Source organism: Urocitellus parryii, chromosome 8 (assembly GCF_045843805.1).
Source record: "Urocitellus parryii isolate mUroPar1 chromosome 8, mUroPar1.hap1, whole genome shotgun sequence".
In the NCBI taxonomy this organism is placed as follows: domain Eukaryota; kingdom Metazoa; phylum Chordata; class Mammalia; order Rodentia; family Sciuridae; genus Urocitellus; species Urocitellus parryii.
The window spans coordinates 121,637,409-121,657,379 of record NC_135538.1 but is presented as its reverse complement, the minus strand read 5'-3'; the positions used below and the strand labels follow the sequence as shown (position 1 = coordinate 121,657,379).

Genomic DNA, 19,971 nt, shown 5'->3' with positions numbered 1-19,971 from the left:
TCCCCAGCCTAGGCCTCAGTTTCTCTCTTGCCTCTCTTTGAGTTCCATCACTATTGTCCCATAGTCTTTCTTCCTCCCCAAGGCTATCCACAGCTAAACTCTGTCTCATCTTTCTCCCAGAGCTAGGTCATCTCTTCTTCCTCCTTCACACTCCAGGCTTTGATTTCCCATTTAAACTTGGTGACATTAAGTTATGACTTACACTTAGGGCCTTCCGCATTCCCTCCCCCTCCCCCTACCAGTTTCTTCCCACTCTCCCCAGCTGCTGACCCAACCTGCTTCCCTCAGAGGCAGTTGCATCTCAGAGAAGGGACTATTGTGTGTGTGTGTGTATGTTGTGTGTGTGTTTTGTAAGGCCCATCTGGTCCATCCTCCCTCTCACTGGTCCTGCTGGGCTTTCCTGCAGTGTTCGGGTGGTCTGCAGGCCTCTGCAGGCCCAGAGCTGGGCTTTCTTCTCTACGTGCCTCTCCTCACATTTTTTCAGCTGTTACCCCTCCTCTCCTTCCTGGGCAGCAGGAGGCCATAGGCTTGAAGGGAAGGGCAGCCCAGGCTGAGAGGGCATGCTTGGGGGAGGGATGGAAGGTCCTTTGGGGATCTGGAGGAGATGGGGCCTCTGTGGTTGAGAGTAGTATAAGAAATGAGGGATGGGCACTGGGAGCTATGGATGGCCGGCAGAAACTCTCGGCTTTTGGTGCTGTTCTGTGGGCCCCAGGATGGCTGGGATTTCCCTCTCTGGCCCCTGGGAATCTCGGCTCCAAGCCCCGCATTCCAGCCGGCTCCAGCCCCCTTTCCGTTGTCACTTGATTCCACTGGGCCCCAGCCCTATATCCCTCCAACTCCTCCAGCCCTGGGCTGGGTGAGGTGGGCATCACTGACTAGGAATTTCATCTGGGAGAATGAGAAGAGTGGGCAATGCTTTCAGGACTCTCTGGCATCCTCTACTCTCCCCAGTGGACACTTCTGTCCATATCAGCATGGGCCTAGGGTGTGGAATGTCCCATTAGGATGTGAGGAGCTGTAGCTAGGCCTGGCCAATCTTCCCAGGGCTTCCCCAGAAAACAGCTCTTGGGAGGAGGGGCTAAGTGCAGACCCAGGTGAAGTTACTGGGGAAGCCTTGGCCCCACCCCCAGCCTGGCTCCACCCAGGGCACGCCTCTCCGGCCCCAGATTTCCCAGAGCTGGCGCACAGGGGTAGGTGCTCTAGGGAATCTCTGGGGGTTTGGGGGGAGGGCAAGAGGCACTTTTCCCAGTGACCATGGGGCTATTAGCAGGTCCCTTGGCAGCTGGAGTGAGGTTGGGTTTGTGAACCTATGCCCCTGTATGCCTTGGCCTTTCCAAAGGGTCAGTCTCTTCCTGGTAGTGCTTTTGTGTACTTGTCCGATTGGGACCTCATGTTTCTTTGATGGGACTGTTGTTTGAAACTGTACACAGGGTGTGAGTTTATATCAGCTGTGAGGTGCAATGGGGTGGAGATCAGCAATACAGCCAGAGACCTTACTGTGATCTGACATTGTCTAGGTGGTTGGCAGGTGTGGGGTTGTGGAGAGAGGTAGGGCTGACAGGTGGTGCTGAAACATCCCCCATGACAAGCTCTTCTGTCCCCCACCTCACCTGTTCACTGTCCAGCAGTTCTCTCTTGTCTATCTGTTCTGCTTTCATCTTTTCATCTTTGTTGGCTGTGTCTGGTTTTCAGTGTGTCTCTCTCTTCTTCCTCCTCTTGGGAATGTACTCAGTGGTAGAATGCTTGCCTAGCATGCTCAAGGCCCTGGGTTCAATCTCCAGTACTGCCCCAAACAAAGATCAGCCCGCACCAGATGTTACCAGTATCCTTCCTCTTCCTCCTCCCCACCACCAAATTCGTCCTGGTTCCATTTCTAGTTTCTCTTTGCCAGTGATCCGACCCTCCTGTCCCCACCAGGGCCAGAGCTGGCTGGGCCTAAGGAAAGCTTGCCCTAAGGAGGACTTCTGAGCCTGCGCAGCGGGGAACCAGGGTCTGATAATATACACTCCAGAGATCCAGAGAAGACTGGGGAGTGGGCTGCCAGGGAGAGGAACTGAAAGGAGGGGATAAAGAGAGGAGGGGGGCTGGAAGAGGGTGGCCCTCCATCAGGATCTGGGGCAATCTAGGTAGGGCTGTGGAGGACGGGGCCCCAGAAAGCGCCAGAGAGAAGCAAAGGTTGGTGGTGTGAAAAGAGCGAGTCTGGCTGGACAGGTGAGCCCTGTTCCCTTCCCCCTTCTGGTTCCTATTGCTGGGCTGGGCGCCGGGCCTGTGGGAACCCGCTCCTTCCCCAGTGCCCTAGGGCTCTCCCCCTCGCCTCTCTCCAGGAACCAGGCCCAGAAAAGGGGGAGTAGGGAGGGGCGCCAACCCCTCCTGGGGCCTGCGTGTAGGGGGCCCTGAGCGGGTAGCAGCAGGCCCCCTGGCGGTGCTCTTTGTGGGGAACTCAGGGCGGCGGGGGATGGGCAGGGAGCGGGCCTGGGTCCGCAGCGCCAGAGACTGGGCTGCTGGCTAGGACCGGCGACCGCGGGGATGGCGCGCCGAGGAGGGGGTGGCGGACGGGTTACCTGGGGAAGGCCGGGCGCGCAGGGGAATGTGGGGTGGGCGTGGCGGGGCGGAGAGGAGCGCGGGGGCCGCGAGGGCTGCGCAGGGCGTGGGAGCCGGGGGTCGACTGGGCCCGGGAGGGGGAAGGGAGGTCGGCGAGCCCAAGCGTGCGGCACGAAGGCCGAGGGGAGGGAGCGCGGGCGGGAGGAGGAGGGCGGGGAGGCGGCGCCTGGGCCCGAGCCGCCCCAGCTCTGGCTCCTCTCCCCGGAACAGGCCCCCGACAGCTGCTCGCGGGAGCCGCCTCCCGACACCCGAGCCCCGCCGGCGCCTCCCGCTCCCGGCTCCTGGCTCCCTCCGCTCCCCCTCCCCTCGCCCCGCCGCCAAGGAGGCCCTACTCCGGGCTCGGACGCCTGGTTCTGCGGTTCTGCTGGGAAGAGCGATGAGAGGTAGGGGGAGCGGCGGGAGGACCACGCCGGCGGGGGGCGAGGGCGGCGCCTGAGGGTGAGGGCCGGCGGGGGAACTCCGTCTCTTCCTGCGGTCCCAGTGCTCTGGTTCACTCTCTGACCTCCGAGAAAGTGTCCCAGCCATGGGGAAGACCCCTTTCTGTACTCGTTGTGGCGGAACTGATCCCCGGGAGGACAGGTGCGCATATGTGGCGCCACTGATTCATCTCACCCGTCCTGGGAGAAGCGGCTCGATCTGCAGCCGGCCAGTCCTGTGGGCATCTAATAACTGTTAAGCCTCCACTCGGGCAACTCCCAGTTGGACAACCTGACCACAGCCCAGCAGGGAGAGGGCTTGACACCTAACCTACCAGGGACAATCGGCTGGATGGCTGGTTGGTTCTGCCATGAGATGAGGTCACTACCCAGTGAGTAACACTTTCAGAGTCCCACCCCTTCGTCCCCAGCCTTCACCTTACAGGTCCAGTGTCTGACTGGCACTGGGACTTACTGTTGCTAAAGGGATGGTAGGTGTGTCCAGAATTTAGTGGTACTGTTGAGACAGGTGAAAGCAGAATGTATGAGGAAATGGAGAAATAGCTCTTGTTCTTACTGTTACTCTTCTCATCCAGGTTTCCACCTGCCCCCACCCCGCTGACTTCCTTCTGGCTTTGTCACCCATGTATATGATCAAGAGGTGTGCCTAGTTCTGTTTGGTTCCTGTGCCTGAGGACCTTAGTGTGTCTTACATTGTCTTCTATAGGAGCAGGCATCTGCCATTTTGTACTTACAGGTGTCTGAAGGTGGCCATTCACTAAGTACTGGGATTGGACTTTAAAGAATGCCAAGGTGTGGATGTGATGGATGTGTGCATGAGTATTGGTATTTGCCCTGCCTCTGAAAGCCTGTGAAGGGTTGTCTACCCACAGGTGTGTGTATGCCTGGGCTACATTTAGCCCCAGTGTTTACACCCCACTCAAGAAGTGTGTGTGTGTGTGTGTGTGTGTGTGTGTATGTGTGTGTGTGTGAGAGAGAGAGAGAGAGAGAGAGAGAGAGATAGATATTGGGGTGGGAGGCAGGGTTTGGGAGAGAAGAATGAAGGCCCTGAGGTAGGGTATCCTGGCTCCTGGCTTGTAATTGGTTGTAAAGGGGATAGCAGTGTGGGTCTTCTGGGTCTGGACTTTGGGTGTCTGACTGTGGGGTCAAGCCAGACCCAATGGATAGAGATTTGTGGTGTTGGAGGACAGATTGCCCCAGACCTTGCTGTTTCTCCTTGTTTCTCTGCTTGGCCCTGTGCCCTGAGACTCTGAGCCTGTTCCATTTACCTCTTGCTTTGTGTCTCTGCTCTGTCTCCCCCTGTCTCCTGTCCTCTGCCAGTCTTTGTATCTCTGCCCCAGGCTCTTCTCTGTTCTGTCTGACTCTGATGACTCATCTGGGATAGGCATGAAGGTTACTCTGGGGAACAAGGGCTCCGCTGTTCCCAGAGAGGTGGGGGTGGAGAGCAGCACCCAGAAATTCCCAGCCAGTATCCTGGGATTCTGGCAGATGGCTCCCCTGCACCGGGGTGCTGGACTCCCAAGGGACTACTCATGGTGCCTTTTGGTTCCAGGTTCTCCTTTGATAACCAAGTGACCCCCCACAGTCATCCCCTTCAGCTGCTGCTTCATGGCTATGGGGTCTCAGCTGCCTCTTACATTCCTACCCTCGAGCATTGTGGGAGCAGCTGGAGGAGGACAAAGGGATGGGGGACTATCCCCCCCACTCCTCTTACCTCCTGGGGTGACCTGACTTCCCTGTCATTAGACCCGCCCTCATTGCCAAGGCAACTCAGCTTTTTCCTCAGCCCTGGGCTCTTCCTTCAGAAGCAGCTACCTTTAGAAAGTGGGAACTGGAGGGGATGGAATGTCAGGCCCAGCAAGGAAAGCTGGGGGCAAGATGCTTTGGACCTGATGGTGGGGGTGGGGTAGGGTGTGAGAGGTGTCAATAGGGTCCTTCAAGATTCCAGGGCCTGGAATGATGTGCAGAGCTCTGGCAAGCCATAGGTTAAGATAGCTTTTCTTGAAGCCTGGGTGGGGGACAGTGGATACCTGGGTGTGTAAGGAGATGCCAGTTGGAATGGTTTGAGATAGGGTAAGCTGCCTGGGTTCCAGGGGAACAAAGTCGAGACTTTGAAACTTTAGGGGGCACAGATAACTTGGGGATGGTGTTAAAATGCAGAAAGTCTCTGGGGCCTGAGGGTCTGCTTTTCTCCAAAGTTCCCAGAAGATGCTGAGGCTGCTAGTCTAGGGTCCACACTGGGCTTTGAGGGCTGCAGGGGACAATGGGATTGGAAGGTGCTGGGATCCTGCACTTCTCTTAGGTTCTGGGCTTCAAGGTTGGAGGGGCCCAAGGTCAGCAGGTCCAGGCTTATCTGATGTCTAATTTTATTGTATCCTTAACAAGGTGTTGCTCAACCTTTCCTAGAGCGTCTTTGCTTTTATTTATTTATTTTTGTGCCAAGGATTGAACCCAGGAGTGCTTAACCACCTTTTTTATTTTTTATTTTGAAACAAGGTCTTGCTAAGTTGCCCAGGGCCTCACTGTGTTGCTGAGGCTGGCTTGAACTTGCAATCCTCCTGTCTTAGTCTTCTGAGCCACTGAGATTATAGGCATACACTATCAAAAAGATGTATCTTTGCTTTTTGGAAATTAAAATAATTTTTATTTTGTTTTGTTTTATTTTACTTTGAGTTAGGTTGTGTTCTTGCTAAGTTGGCCTATGCTGGCCTCAAACTCAAGGTCCTCCCACCTCAACCTTCCAAGTAGGTGGGATTATAGACATGTGCCATGGTACCTGGCTCAAAATGATTTTATATTCTTTTATACATATCACATGACTTTACACACATGTATAAGTATTGTTTTAGTAAAATAGTATCATTAGCATATCTTTTTTCCCTTTTTGTTTGCTTTCCCAACTCTTGGCCTATTCATGTTAACTCACGTTCTGTTGCGTATCCTCTCTACACATACACATGTGTACAAACACAGGAGTTCGTTTATTCTTTGCTTACAGAAAGTAGGATAACCCTTTTTTTTTTTTTTAAAGAGAGAGTGAGAGAGGAGAGAGAGAGAGAGAGAGAGAATTTTTAATATTTATTTTTTAGTTCTCGGCGGACACAACATCTTTGTTGGTATGTGGTGCTGAGGATTGAACCCGGGCCGCACGCATGCCAGGCGAGCGCGCTACCGCTTGAGCCACATCCCCAGCCCTAAGGATAACTCTTTATACTTCTGTATCTTGCTTTTCATTTTCAACCATGGCACAAGGAAATCATACCAAGTCAGAAATTTATTGCTTCTTTGTTACTTTTCATAGCTGCACAGAAGCCCACTGAACCTTATTTATTTTTCTCATCTGGTCCCCTGTAGGCATTTACATGGCTTACAAATTTGGGTCCTTACAAAGATGCCATCTTTGTAAAACCATTCTTCTGAGACTTCTCCCATCCTTTTTATTAGATCCTCAGGAGGGGAACTTGGGATTTCAGGGGAAGTGAATTTTTAAATATAACGATACCACTAGATTGTTTTCTAGTAGTAGATGATGATGTTAAATTCCTACTGTCTAGCATGGTGGCTCCCTTTTCACCACTCTCACTACCTATAAATATTAAAACCTTAGAGAATATCTTGTTAAGCTAGGTACAGTGGTGTGCTACTATAGTCCTTTTTCCTGGAGGTTAAGGCAAAAGTATTACTTGAGCCCAGGAGTTGGAGACCAGTCTGGGCAACATAGCCAGACCCTATATCTGATTTATATTTCCCTGACTCTATAGTGATTTTCACTGTTTAAAGATAAATGTTTGGCTGGGTTTGGTGGCACACTCCTGTCATTCCAGTGACTCAGGAGGCTGAGGCAGGAGGATTGCAAGTTCAGGGTAAGTCTCAGGAACTTAAAGAGGCCCTAAGCAACTTAGTGAGGCCTTGTCTGAAAATTAAAAGTAAAAAGTGCTGTGGCTGTGGCACAGTGGTTAAATACCCCTGAATTCAATCCCTAGTACCAAAAAAACCCAAAATAAAACAACAAAATACAAATGTTTGTTGGCAACTGGACTTTTTGCTCTTCTATGAAATGACTATTCAAATTCTTTTGGCAACTTCTCTATTGTATTATTTATATACTTTTTTCTTGTTGATTTGTAAGGGTCCTTTGTTTATTGTAACTGTAACCATTTTTCTGTTCTACATGTTGTCTACATGTTTTTGAAAATTTGTTGTTTGTTCGAAGCCATTGTAAATGGGGTATTTTGTCCTTTTTCTATAGGGGGGATGGGGCTCTAGGCATATTATTTAATGGATCTCTAGACTACTTTCTTCATGTGTTAAATATGGATAGTAACAGAATCTACCTTTTAAAGTGACCGAAGATAAAATTATGGATTCTGTTTAAAGGTTTAGCCCAGTGTCTGGGACATGGGAGGCATTCTAAAAATAGAGCCAGTGCTATTCAACAATGACCATTCTTGTCATTTTACTGCTCTTATCCCCAAGACAGCCACCCTGTCTTTGCTGTTGGTGTGACTCAGTCCCCCTTATTAACTTACCCTCCTATCCATTTTGTCCCCTGCAGAGATGCTGCCCCCACCCCCTTAGGCCTGAGGGATCAGGAGCTATGGGGCCAGAGGTCCTCTCATCTCTACTGCTGCTGCTACTGCTCTTGGTAGCAACTGGAGATGCTGACATGAAGGGACATTTTGACCCTGGTGAGAAGAATGAATCTTGGGTCCCTGACGGGCAGGGCTTGGGGTGGGGAGTAAGGAGTTGAAGGCCTTGACCCATCACATGCTCTGTTCATCCAGCCAAGTGCCGCTACGCCCTGGGCATGCAAGACCGCACCATTCCAGACAGTGACATCTCTGTCTCCAGCTCCTGGTCAGACTCCACTGCTGCTCGCCACAGCAGGTATCTGGCACATTTGGGGCTGCTCTGGGATCTTTATTTGCCCTTACAGACCATCTGACCAAGCTAAGAGGCTTTTGAGAGGTTCATTACCATTGAAATCCCAGCAGTCCAGTGGGAGCAGGTTGTAAATATTAGAGACAGATTCAGACCTACTGCCATATGTTCCCTGTGACCTCCTTCCCCTTCCCAGGCTGGAGAGCAGTGATGGGGATGGGGCATGGTGTCCTGCGGGGCCAGTGTTTCCCAAGGAGGAGGAGTATCTACAGGTGGATCTACGGCGGCTACACCTCGTGGCTCTGGTGGGCACCCAGGGACGCCATGCTGGGGGCCTGGGCAAAGAGTTCTCCCGCAGCTACCGGCTGCGTTACTCCCGGGACGGCCACCGCTGGATGGACTGGAAGGATCGCTGGGGTCAGGAGGTGAGGCTGGTTGGGGCAGTGCCCAAGGGAGGCTGACTCCTCTCTCCTCCAGTGACACTTAAATAGCACCTGAACACTGATGATGCTCCAGTTATAGCATCTTCAGTGCCAGCTTCTCCCTTGAGCATTACTCAGTATTGCAAACTGAGGACATCCTGGACCTTGCCAAGTCGGTGTTTGAGCATCTCATACTTATCATTTACTTCCCAGGTGGAACTCCCACCTTAAACCTGTCCTTTCGCTGGAGATATAGCTCAGTGGTAGAACACTTGCCTAACACGCACAAGGCCCTGGGTTCAATCCCTGGTACCACCAAAAAAGAAAAGGAAAAGAAAAAAAGACAACTTGTTCTTCCCCGGCTTTCTCAGATCACAAAATTGCTGAGTTGCCCAGACCATGAGCTAAGATGATATTCCCTATTTCTCTTCCTCTTACCTCCTTCTTCCAAAGCATCAGCAGGGCCTGCCTGCTCTACCTCCATTGGCATTTCTTGAATCCCACCACTTCTCCCGACTCTACTGATCTAGGCCAAATGCCACCCCTGACAGCTAGATGAATGCAGCAGTCTCCAAACTGTTCTGCCTGCTTTGCTGCCCCTTTCTTCCTGAAGTGAAATCTCCACCTCCATGCTACATATAGCAGAACTTAAAAAAATGTAAATCAGACATATCATCCCAGCTCTCGGCCTGCCACTGGTATTCCGCTCTGCCAGAACAAAAACTAATCTTGAGTGGGCACTGACTTTAGCCTGATCTCTCTCTCTCTGTGCCTATGCTTTGCTCTTCCTTGGCCTCACTGCTTTGCTTGCTCTTCCTGGAACAAGCCAGGGCTCATTCCCACATGACAGGACATTTTTACTTACTGTTCTCTGGGCCAGGCAAGCTCCTCCCCCAGATACCCACAGACTCCCCCTTGCTCCATTTTCTGAGATGTTACCTCGAGAGCCTTGGCTGACCACCTGCCTCACTGTTCTGTCCCCACATACTGTCTTTTGTTCCTCATAGCTATTTCTCCTACTGTAAATCTCAGTTCTGTGGAGGGAAGGACTGATGTTTACCACTGACGATATGAGTGTCACAGAGTTGGCACTCAGCCAGTTTTGGCTGAATGAACAGAAGGAATGGGATGAAGCAAGAGGGGGAAGCTGAGGTGGGGTGCAGGGCTCTGAGGGATTGGTTAGGATCTGGAAATAATAGCATGAGTACTTGGAGACAAATGGAGCCAGGCAAGGAGAGGGGGCTGAGAATGGAGTTGGAGGTCAGACCACCAGGGCCATGATGTCAGAGATCTCTGCTGCAGACCCATATTTACAAATGCCTGGCTGCACCCCACAGTACTGTGCACTCAGTATCACCCTTCATGGTTTTTTCAGTGGCCACTGTGGGCTGGTCCAGGGAGCAGCAGATTAGCTGGGAAGTTAGATTTGATTCGGGGCCCTTCCTACCCATCCTCCCCATTTCCTGGCCCACAGGTGATCTCAGGTAATGAGGACCCTGGGGGAGTGGTGCTGAAGGACCTTGGGCCCCCCATGGTGGCCCGCCTGGTTCGCTTCTACCCCCGGGCTGACCGTGTTATGAGTGTCTGTCTGCGAGTGGAGCTCTATGGCTGCCTCTGGAGGGGTGAGTAGGTCAGCCCCCAAATAATCCATTTTCAGTTCTGGGGACTGAGGGTGGGGAGTGTAAAGAAAGGCACCCAGGATCCTTTCTCCTATTGGGAAGCTGTCCCTCTGGATGTGGAGGGGACTGGTCAACATTGCCTCCTCCATGATAGTGGGCCAGTGGAGGGATACAAAAAAGGGACTGAAATCTCCCAAGCCTGATGCAGGGGTAGGGAATGGAGGCTTTGTGCCTCTAATACCCCTCCTCCCACCTGTCCCAGATGGACTTCTGTCTTACACAGCCCCTGTGGGGCAAACGATGTACTTATCTGAAGCCGTGCACCTCAACGACTCCACCTATGATGGATATACTGTTGGCGGGTGAGAGGAATGGGCCCTGCAGGATGTGGAGCCTGGGGTGGGTGGGAGGCCAGAGTGTGTGTGGGGTTTTGGTAAGTAGTCTGGGCAGTAAAATGGAAGAACTGGGGAGAGAGATCTGTTAGGTGGGATGGAATAAATGGTAGCAAGATGATTATTAGCCCATAAGTCAGTAAAAATTAGAAAAAGGCACCCTTTGGCTAAGATCATCTTATTATGGAAATTATCATAATAGTGATTGAATAGTGTACCTCAGAGGGTGCCTTTGTGCAGTGTGTCATCTGCAAAGTATCTGTGATGGCCTGGTGTGGTGGGTTGTTAGAGGAGAGAGCTGCAAGAAGTTTGGTGGTGTGGGAATGGGATGAATGGATGGGAGCCAGGCCGCCCAGGCCACTGGGGTGGGTGTGTAAAGCACCTGGGTAGTTGACACCCTCTTCCCTTCCAACCTCCCCTTTTTGTTCCCCTCTTCTCCAGGCTGCAGTATGGTGGTCTGGGCCAGCTGGCAGATGGTGTGGTAGGGCTGGATGACTTTAGGCAGAGCCAGGAACTTCGAGTTTGGCCAGGCTATGATTATGTGGGATGGAGTAACCATAGCTTCCCCAGTGGCTATGTGGAGATGGAGTTTGAGTTTGAGCAGTTGAGGGCCTTCCAGGCCATGCAGGTAAGTGAGTCTGCCTCTCTGGGAAGGCTCTGAAGCCAGGGTGGGTGCTGCTCTGGTACCCTCAGGGCTCTCCGGCTCTGACCCTGTGTCCCTCTCCCTTCTTCCCAGGTACACTGTAACAACATGCACACACTGGGAGCCCGCCTGCCAGGTGGGGTGGAGTGTCGCTTCAAGCGGGGCCCTGCCATGGCCTGGGAAGGGGAGCCCATGCGCCATGCCCTGGGAGGCAGCCTAGGGGACCCCAGAGCCCGGGCTATCTCAGTGCCCCTAGGTGGCCGAGTGGGTCGCTTTCTGCAGTGCCGCTTCCTCTTTGCGGGGCCCTGGTTACTCTTCAGTGAAATTTCCTTCATCTCTGGTAAGTCCCTGGAGTATGCCCAATCCCCAGCCCCTGGGATTGCGAGCTGACTTAATTCTTAACCCTGTAGTACCCCCAGAATATCCATTCTTGGCGTTATATTGTCTCAACACCCATGAAACTTCTCTACTGGGGTGGAAATAATTGGCATCTCTTTTTCCCTTGTTCCCTGTATCTGTTTGTCTTTTCTTTATGACCCTTTCACTCATGACTGAACCTGATTCAGTCCTTTGGACAGTACTGAAATACTTCTGTATTAGTTGAGTCCACTCTTTTCTAAACCTCCTGATACCCATCACCATCCACTTGGCGGGAAGCCCTCCATTTCCTCACCATTCAGTGACTAAGGGGTTAACATCTGCCATAGCCAGGGGCTCTGTTCCACCATGTTCTCTGATTGATTGGTGTTCTGACTGACCAATGGTGGCCTATATTGTCACCCCTGCTTCTATTCAATTCCCTAGGTTTCACGCATACATACCTCTAGGGGGTCCCTTCCTCCTCCCCTTCTAATTGCCTCTTCTCTTCCTTTCCCCCAGATGTGGTAAATGACTCCTCTCAGGTTCTGGGGGGCACCTTTGCACCAGCCCCCTGGTGGCCTCCTGGCCCACCTCCCACCAACTTCAGTAGCTTGGGTGAGTAGGCTCTTACGTGGGGCCCCCTCCCAGGGATGTGGACCCTGCCCAACCTTCCTCCCTGGGCCTCCCTTCTGGGTGCTGACCCTTTTGCCTCTGCCAGAGCTGGAGCCCCGGGGCCAGCAGCCTGTGGCCAAGGCAGAGGGAAGCCCGACTGCCATTCTCATAGGCTGCCTGGTGGCGATCATCCTGCTGCTGCTGCTTATCATTGCCCTCATGCTCTGGCGGCTGCACTGGCGCAGGCTCCTCAGCAAGGTGGGTGGTGCTGGTGGGATGAGGGTGGAGAAGTTGCTCCCATAGAGCCCCTCACTGTCCAGGCACAGGCATATCACGGTCCAGCAGGGCTGGCAGGGCAAAGTCTAATAGTGTAACTAGAGACCACTTTCAAAGGTGTGAGTTGGATGCAGGGCATTATAAGGAGCGGGTCACTTTCCCATTCCTGTGGTCCTGCTAGGGCGAGAGGAAGCTGCAGTATCGAATCCCTGGGAGGAGTGAGTCTGGAGAGGGTGTCTTGAGCTGAGGGGTGGACTTTAGAACAGGGATACAGGCTTTGGCAGTCCAGTCCCGAGGGAGAGGATGGGAGAGTAAATCCCCTGACATCATTTTCTCCCTTCAGTCTCTGGTTGGGGTTCTTCTCTTACCAACCTTAACCAGCTAGTGGCAGTCCACACTGGTCATTCTGTTGGGGCAGGAGTGGTGGGAAAAGATGGAGAGTAGAGTGAGAGGGGCAAATGGAAGATGCTTGGATTCTCCCAAGTCCTTGTCTTCTTGGGAAAGTCCAAGGTGCTGGTACACATTAAGGTTGATAAATATGGGAAGTTACTTAAATGCTCTTGAGCTTTAGTTTCTTTACCTGTGAAATTGGGCATATGTAGGAGCTACAACTGTAGGACTATTGTGAAGATTAAAGAGGAGAACATAGGAACAGCACTTACAAGGTGCCAGGAAATGTGTGCTACGCAGGGGCAACACTTAACATTGCCCACTCCTCTAACAAGGCTGAGCGACGGGTATTGGAAGAGGAGCTGACAGTTCATCTCTCTGTTCCTGGGGACACCATCCTCATCAACAATCGCCCAGGTCCCCGAGAACCACCCCCTTACCAGGAGCCCCGGCCTCGTGGGAATCCACCCCACTCTGCTCCCTGTGTCCCCGGTGGCTCTGGTAAGGCCTTCTTTGTTCCAGTCCTACCTCCATCCTCTCTGCCTGTCTTCTTATTGTATCCCTCTTTCTCTCTCTCCTATTTTTTCTTTTCCTATCTTCCCTAGTTTCAATTTATTTTCTTATTTCTGTGCCTCTGTTCACCTTCTTCATCACTCCATGTCTCGACCATATAATCTTCCTGAAGGATTTCCCATCTATTATCCATAATCCCCAGTGGTCTCATTCTGTCTCTGTATCATACATACATTTCTCTATATTCTCTGTTACTTTCTATTGTGTCTCCCTGACCCCTCTCTTCTTTTTCCTAGACTCACCATGTTTAATCCTTCCTTCCATCTATCTATACATTCATACTACCATCCATCCATTTATCTATATTTATATATCCATCAAATCGTCTGTTTATCATCCCCATCTATTGTCCGTCAATCACCAATCTACCAGCTCTCCACCACTCTCCAGGTCCTTGTTTTATCCTCTCTTAGTACATTCAATCCCATCACCCTGGTCTTGCCCTATTCCAGGTCTCCCTGTCTGTCTAGCCTTGAGTCTCATCCCTTCCCCGTGTCTCCCCCCTCCTTCTCCCGACAGCGCTGCTGCTCTCCAATCCAGCCTACCGCCTCCTTCTGGCCACTTACGCCCGTCCCCCTCGAGGCCCGGGCCCCCCCACACCCGCCTGGGCCAAACCCACCAACACCCAGGGTAAGCCCCTCTGCCCCTGGGCTCCAGCAGGCTCCCCATACCTCCACTGGGGCAGGGAGAAGCCCTCACACCTTGCACTCCCTCTCCTCCCCACTGTGGCCTCTTCTGCTCTCCTGAGCTCCCTGGCAGAGCTCTTGTGCCCTTCACTCACCACTATTGCTTCTTGCTCCTTTTGAAGGCCTCCCCCTCTAGCCGAGGTGTAGTCCTATCGGTCTTGGCTCTGTCCCTTCCTCCTCTCATACCCTGTCTCTACAGCTCTCCAGAGCTGGAGAGGAGGTTGCTGTGGCACCCCAGGTTCTCTTGTAACACCTTTATTCTCCCCTTTCTCTAGAGCTGCAAGGAGGGCCTCTCACCCTGGGCACTTGCCCTCTTCCCCCATGTGTCCTCTCTTCGCAGTCCCAGAGGTGAAGGCTCACACTCCACCCTTCCTGTCTCTCCTCCCCTCCTCCGTGTTGCCTTCTCATTGTGGTCCCTTCCCCAGCACCAAGAGGGGATAGCTCTGCTTCCCTCCCTGTCTGTAGACAATTGTTTTGGGGGCTGTAAGGAACCGTTGCCCTTTTCCCTCTCTGTGTGCCCCTGTCTCTGCCTGTCTTTGAGCTTGGTGTGTTGGGTTGGGGAGTTTGGGTAACCATGGCAGGGAAAAGTCAGGCTATGAGAAGTGGGAGAACAGATAAGTGAACAAGAGGAAGTTGGTGGTGAGTGGGACAAGGGTTTGGAGAGTGAAGGAGACTGGATGGCTGAACCCTCCTTCTTTGATGGTGGGTAGATGAATTCCTCTTCCATCCAAGACTCATCTCATGGTCTCTTAGGCTATGCTGGGAGATCCCTAGACAGTAAGATTTTATAATAGTTTTTGATCAACCATTTTCATTGTCTTGAAAAATCCCCTAGAGTAGTTAATTCTTATCTCACCCCAGTGCTTTCTTTGGTTTGAGGTTGGTGGTTGGAATACTGGGGAGATACAGGGTGGATTCAGTCTCTCACCCAAATGGAAGACATGGAGGGCCTTGGGGAGGCTGGGGTGTGAACTGTGGCTCTTAGGGGTTGATCCTGATGCCTTGTCCCGTTTTCTTTCTCCTCACCCCTCCAGCCTGCAATGGGGATTATATGGAGCCTGAGAAGCCAGGTGCCCCGCTTCTGCCCCCACCTCCCCAGAACAGCGTCCCCCATTATGCCGAGGCTGACATTGTTACCCTGCAGGGCGTCACCGGGGGCAACACCTATGCTGTGCCTGCACTGCCCCCAGGGGCGGTTGGGGATGGGCCCCCCAGAGTGGATTTCCCTCGGTCACGGCTCCGCTTCAAGGAGAAGCTTGGCGAGGGCCAGTTTGGGGAGGTAAGGAGGATGCCTGCCTGGCCATCAATAATGTCTGCCCTGACTGGGGGCTTTGATGTCATGCCTGCTTGGCCAAAAACCTTACCATCTGTGCAATGTTACTCCATTTGATTTTGTGACCTTCTAGGAAATGACCTTCTTTCTCTAGGTGCACCTGTGTGAGGTAGAGAACCCTCAAGATCTGGTCAGTCTTGACTTCCCCGTCAATGTACACAAGGGACAACCCTTGCTGGTAGCTGTCAAGATCCTACGGCCAGATGCTACCAAGAATGCCAGGTGAATATCAGGAATAGTATCTGGAAGAAGGGAAGGGAGGCCCAGAAAAGTAGGGAGCAATGTAGAGAGAACTATGGTATGGACCAAGAGAGGACTGGTGTCTGGGGTGGGAGGTTTGCTTGTGTGCTGAGGGTGGAGGCAACTTTTCCTTATGAGCAGGAGGGAAGGTGCAGGCCACCCCTTGGTGCTCCCTCCACCTTCTTCCTGCTTCCCCAGGAATGATTTCTTGAAGGAAGTGAAGATCATGTCACGACTCAAGGACCCAAACATCATCCGGCTCCTGGGTGTGTGTGTGCAGGATGACCCCCTGTGCATGATTACTGATTACATGGAGAATGGAGACCTGAACCAGTTTCTCAGTGCCCATCAGCTGGAAGACAAGGCAGCCGAAGGGGCCTCCAGGGATGGGGAGGCTGCCCAGGGGCCCACCATCAGGTACCCATGTACCCAGGCAAGGACTTCCTTGAGAACTCCCAGGCAGTTCTCCTCCTCTTTTCAACTTCAGTCTTGAGGGAAAGAGAGGAGCATGGGGGAAGAGAGGCAGATAGAGATTTCAGGAGGAACTGGGACCATAGTAATCCAGAAACTTGGCCAGAAAGGCTGGAGATTACTGAGTGTGGTGAAGGGACTTAGACGCTGCTATGAATTCCTTTCTGCCCTCCCTCAGCCTTATCACTCCTGAGTCCAGATGGCAGAGCCTAACAAAACACAAGCTCCCCAGGGTTGGATGAGCTAGAGAGGTTGAGTGGGAGCCTGCACTGGCCTACACATGGGTATTCCCTCTCCTCCCTGGGAGCAGAAGTGACGTGGTCCTGGGGCTAGGCTCCCTTCCTCTCCTGGACAGGGATGTTTGAAGAAGGGAGGAGTCTGGGGATGACTCCCAGTGACTCCCAATAATTGCCTTCCTTGCTCAGCTACCCGATGCTCTTGCATGTGGCAGCCCAGATCGCCTCAGGCATGCGTTATTTGGCCACACTCAACTTTGTACATCGAGACCTGGCCACACGGAATTGCCTGGTTGGGGAAAATTTCACCATCAAAATTGCTGACTTTGGCATGAGCCGAAACCTCTATGCTGGGGATTATTATCGTGTGCAGGGCCGGGCAGTACTGCCCATCCGGTGGATGGCCTGGGAATGCATCCTCATGGTAAGCAACCTGAAGAGAGGTAGGGTGGTGGTGGAGGAAACCAGCTGCCATTCTCAGTTCTGTGGCTCCTTTAGTCACTTGGCTTCTCTGGGCTTTAGTCTCCTCATCCATAAAATGAGGGTCTCTCTGGCTCAAGGGACTGGAGAAATGAGGAACAGCAGTATGATGGGTTCAGGCACCAAGAGCAGTGGATACAGAGGATAGTCAGAGTAGCAGAGAGATAAGAGATAAGAATATAGGAACTCAGGAACCTTGTCTACTCAGGAGGGATGCTCTGCAGGAGGTCTTGGGGGAGCTCACTCAGGCCCGGAATTCTGAGCCATATTTTTACTAGAGTCAGAAGGACCTGGGGGAAGATTCAGGGTCAGGGGGACAGATGGAGTCAAAGGATAAGTAGAAGGAAGAGAGAACCAAAGCATGGGAGAAGAAGCAGAACTCTAGAGAGAGAGGACCAGTTTGTTGGGAAAGGGACCAGCTGAGGAGAATAGAGCCTGAGGCTGGGAGGAGTCAGGCTGGGTGGATTTGGGCTTCTGCACAGCTAAGCTGCCTGGTGCCCTTCTCTGCCTTTGTCGCCCTTTCCTTGTGCCAGGGGAAGTTCACAACAGCCAGTGACGTGTGGGCCTTTGGGGTGACTCTGTGGGAGGTGCTGATGCTCTGTAGGGCCCAACCCTTTGGGCAGCTCACCGACGAGCAAGTCATCGAGAATGCTGGGGAGTTCTTCCGGGACCAGGGACGACAGGTCAGAGCAGAGGGAGGGGAGATGGATTGCAGTGGGGGTGGGGAGGACTGGGAAGGGCAAAGCATGTCATCTTGGAGACTTGAAGAACCTCTTCCCTGCCTCTCATCCATGTTGCCACAATACAGGTGTACCTGTTCCGGCCACCTGCCTGCCCACAGGGCCTGTATGAGCTGATGCTTCAGTGCTGGAGCAGGGAGCCTGAGCAGCGACCCCCTTTTTCCCAACTGCATCGGTTCCTGGCAGAAGATGCACTCAATACAGTGTGAATCACAACATTCAGCTGCCCACCCCCTTGGGGAGCAATCCAAGGGAAACCAGTGATACTAAAACAAGAGGAGCCTATGGTATCCCCATTTCACCCTCTTCCAGCTGCCCAGCACCAAGAGAGGCAGTGTGACAACAGGTGGGCTGGGCCTGCCCAGGGAGCTGATAACTCCATTTTCAGTGGACATATGCTCATGTCCACGTCCTGTTTCTCCTTCCATCTCCTCCTTAGAAGCTCCTGCCACCCACCCAGCTGGCCCTATGGATGGGATCCTCTCTGACTTCTTTCACCATCCTTTGGGGAAGGGTGGGGACAAATGCAGGGCAGACACTGGACATGGCCTGTTGAACACCTGGGTCCCACTGGATAACACTGGTTCCTGGGGAGTTGGCTGTGTCCCCAGCCTCTCTCTTCCTGTCACACACTGGACCCCACTGGCTGAGAATTTAGGGGGTAGAAAGGACAAGAAGGGAAGAAAGCTGTTCCCTGAGCCTACCCTGGAACTGTTCTCAGCTTTGGCTTCCTCCTCCATCCCCAATACACTGGACCTGGGGATTCCCTACTACCCACCTGCCACCTGTGTGTAGCTAGAACTTCTCTAAACCTGTACATTTCTGTGGAGTAAACTGGGATTAGGGGAAAAGAGGGAGTGAAGGCCTTTGGCCTTGGGGTTGGACATCTCTGTTAGCTGCCAAAATGGTTTTTCTATAATCACTTGGGGTTTGTACATTTTTGGGGGGAGAGACACAGATTTTTACACTAATATATGGATCTAGCTTGAGACAACTTTAATCCCCTGCATTAGGCAGGTAATAATAAAGGTTGAATTTTCCACAGCTCTGAGTGAGTTTCTTGGGCTAAAATCTGCCTCTTACCAACCTATTTCCTGTCTTCCTTTCTTCTTTCTCCCTGGTCTATTTCCTACCACCTACCTTTGTCCAGCACAGTGGCCTGTTTCCACATAATCCAGGCCCTTGCCAGTGGGACCTCATGAGACTGCATGAATATGTGAACTCAGGAACCTTGTCTACTCAGGAGGGGTGCTCTGCAGGAGGTCTTGGGGGAGCTCACTCAGGCCAGGGATTCTGAGCCATATTTTGTGCCAAGAACCCTGTTGGCAGTCTGGAGGTGTCTCTTGACCCTTCCTCAGAATTATGTTTGTTTTTTTCCTCCCTTCTACTGGAGATTGAACCCAGGGCTTGTGCATGCTAGATAAGTGCTCTACCACTGAGTTATATTTCCAGCCCTTTTTATTTTGAGATAGGGTCTCATTAAGTTGCCTATGCTGGCCTTGAATTTGTGATCATCCTAGTTCAGCTTCAGGAGTAGCTAGAATTAGAGGTGTATGTCACTGCACCCTACAGGATTATGTGTATAGGGTTTTTTTTTTGTTTTTTTTTTTTTTTTTTTTTGGTACTGGGGATCGAATCCACAAGTGCTTAACCACTGATCCACATCCCCAGCCCTTTTAAATTTTTTTTTTTTTTTTACATTTGGAGACAGGGCCTTGCTAAATTGCTTAGGGACTTGCTAAATTGTGGAGGCTGGACTCAAACTTGCAATCCTCCTGCCTCAGGCTCCTGAGTCACTGGGATTACAGACATGCAGTACCGCTCCTAGCTCCAGGATTGTTTCAAAATTCATAAAATATGGATCATAAGATTGAAGCATTACCAACTGACTTACTTTGCCAAAATGTTAAAAAATTATGATAGTAACAAATATGCTTCTCTTAGTAATGAACAAACTATTTTGGGAATTTTATAACCACTGTAGTAGGATATAAAAATATATTTCTATTAGTGACAAGTCCCAGGTATGACTGATACTAGTGGGGGTTTTGCTTGCATTTATAATTGAAGGAAATGCTAATTTTTAGTTAGAGGTTGAGGTTAATAAAAATAAAAAAGTCTAATTTCTTTTTCTTGCTCAAATTCTAGGACCCTCCCTTCCCCTGAGGGTCTGGGGAAGGTGAGACCCCTGGATCAGGCTGACCAAGTGTGCAAATGATTGAGTGTGAGCTGTCTAGTTGGAAGCCAGAACCATAAGCCTAAATGATCTGAGGCCCAGAAGGATGAGATCAGCCACAAGTCCTAAGAAAGCATTTAATGAGGAGTCTGAATTTGGTTAAAAAATAAGCGATCAGTTCCAGATATTGGATGAGGCAGACCTGTCTAGATAGCAGTTCATGTGAAATAAGGCCCCTTGATATTCACAAAATGAGCCAAATGGTTAATGAGGATAACAATAAGACTGAATTAATAGACTGAATTAATAGACTCTGAGACTGAATTAATAGACTCAGGGTTCTGGTCACAAATCTAATAATCCTGCAAAAACCTACACAGGTCAGACCACTGTGCACTGTAAT

General features: G+C 51.7%; 1 protein-coding gene across 2 annotated transcripts; it reads left to right on the top strand.

Annotated features, from left to right (window-relative positions):
- Window positions 1–2,634: 2,634 nt before the first annotated feature.
- Window positions 2,635–18,436, top strand: Ddr1 (discoidin domain receptor tyrosine kinase 1). Of its 2 annotated transcripts, XM_077801689.1 has the most exons (18): window positions 2,635–2,984; window positions 7,594–7,726; window positions 7,823–7,925; window positions 8,116–8,344; window positions 9,816–9,963; window positions 10,223–10,322; window positions 10,794–10,980; window positions 11,089–11,335; window positions 11,875–11,970; window positions 12,074–12,225; window positions 12,969–13,134; window positions 13,726–13,836; window positions 14,927–15,171; window positions 15,320–15,447; window positions 15,664–15,882; window positions 16,362–16,596; window positions 17,186–17,335; window positions 17,461–18,436. In XM_077801689.1, the coding sequence occupies exons 2-18, from the start codon at window positions 7,636–7,638 to the stop codon at window positions 17,599–17,601; spliced, it is 2,748 nt and encodes a 915-aa protein (XP_077657815.1). In that variant the 5' UTR covers window positions 2,635–2,984; window positions 7,594–7,635; the 3' UTR covers window positions 17,602–18,436. The 2 variants fall into 2 exon arrangements, with proteins under 2 accessions (XP_077657815.1, XP_077657817.1); XM_077801691.1 differs by lacking the exon at window positions 13,726–13,836 and having other exon boundaries at window positions 2,636–2,984.
- The last annotated feature ends 1,535 nt before the right edge of the window (window positions 18,437–19,971 follow it).

What these genes read in the sequence shown, in the direction of transcription:
- Ddr1 (XM_077801689.1), top strand. Translation starts at nt 7,636, where the DNA reads ATGGGGCCAGAGGTCCTCTCATCTCTACTGCTGCTGCTACTGCTCTTG. An exon ending in AGGATCGCTGGGGTCAGGAG is followed by an intron (nt 8,345 to 9,815) that starts GTGAGGCTGGTT and finishes CCTGGCCCACAG; the next exon opens with GTGATCTCAGGTAATGAGGA. An exon ending in CACCAACTTCAGTAGCTTGG is followed by an intron (nt 11,971 to 12,073) that starts GTGAGTAGGCTC and finishes TGCCTCTGCCAG; the next exon opens with AGCTGGAGCCCCGGGGCCAG.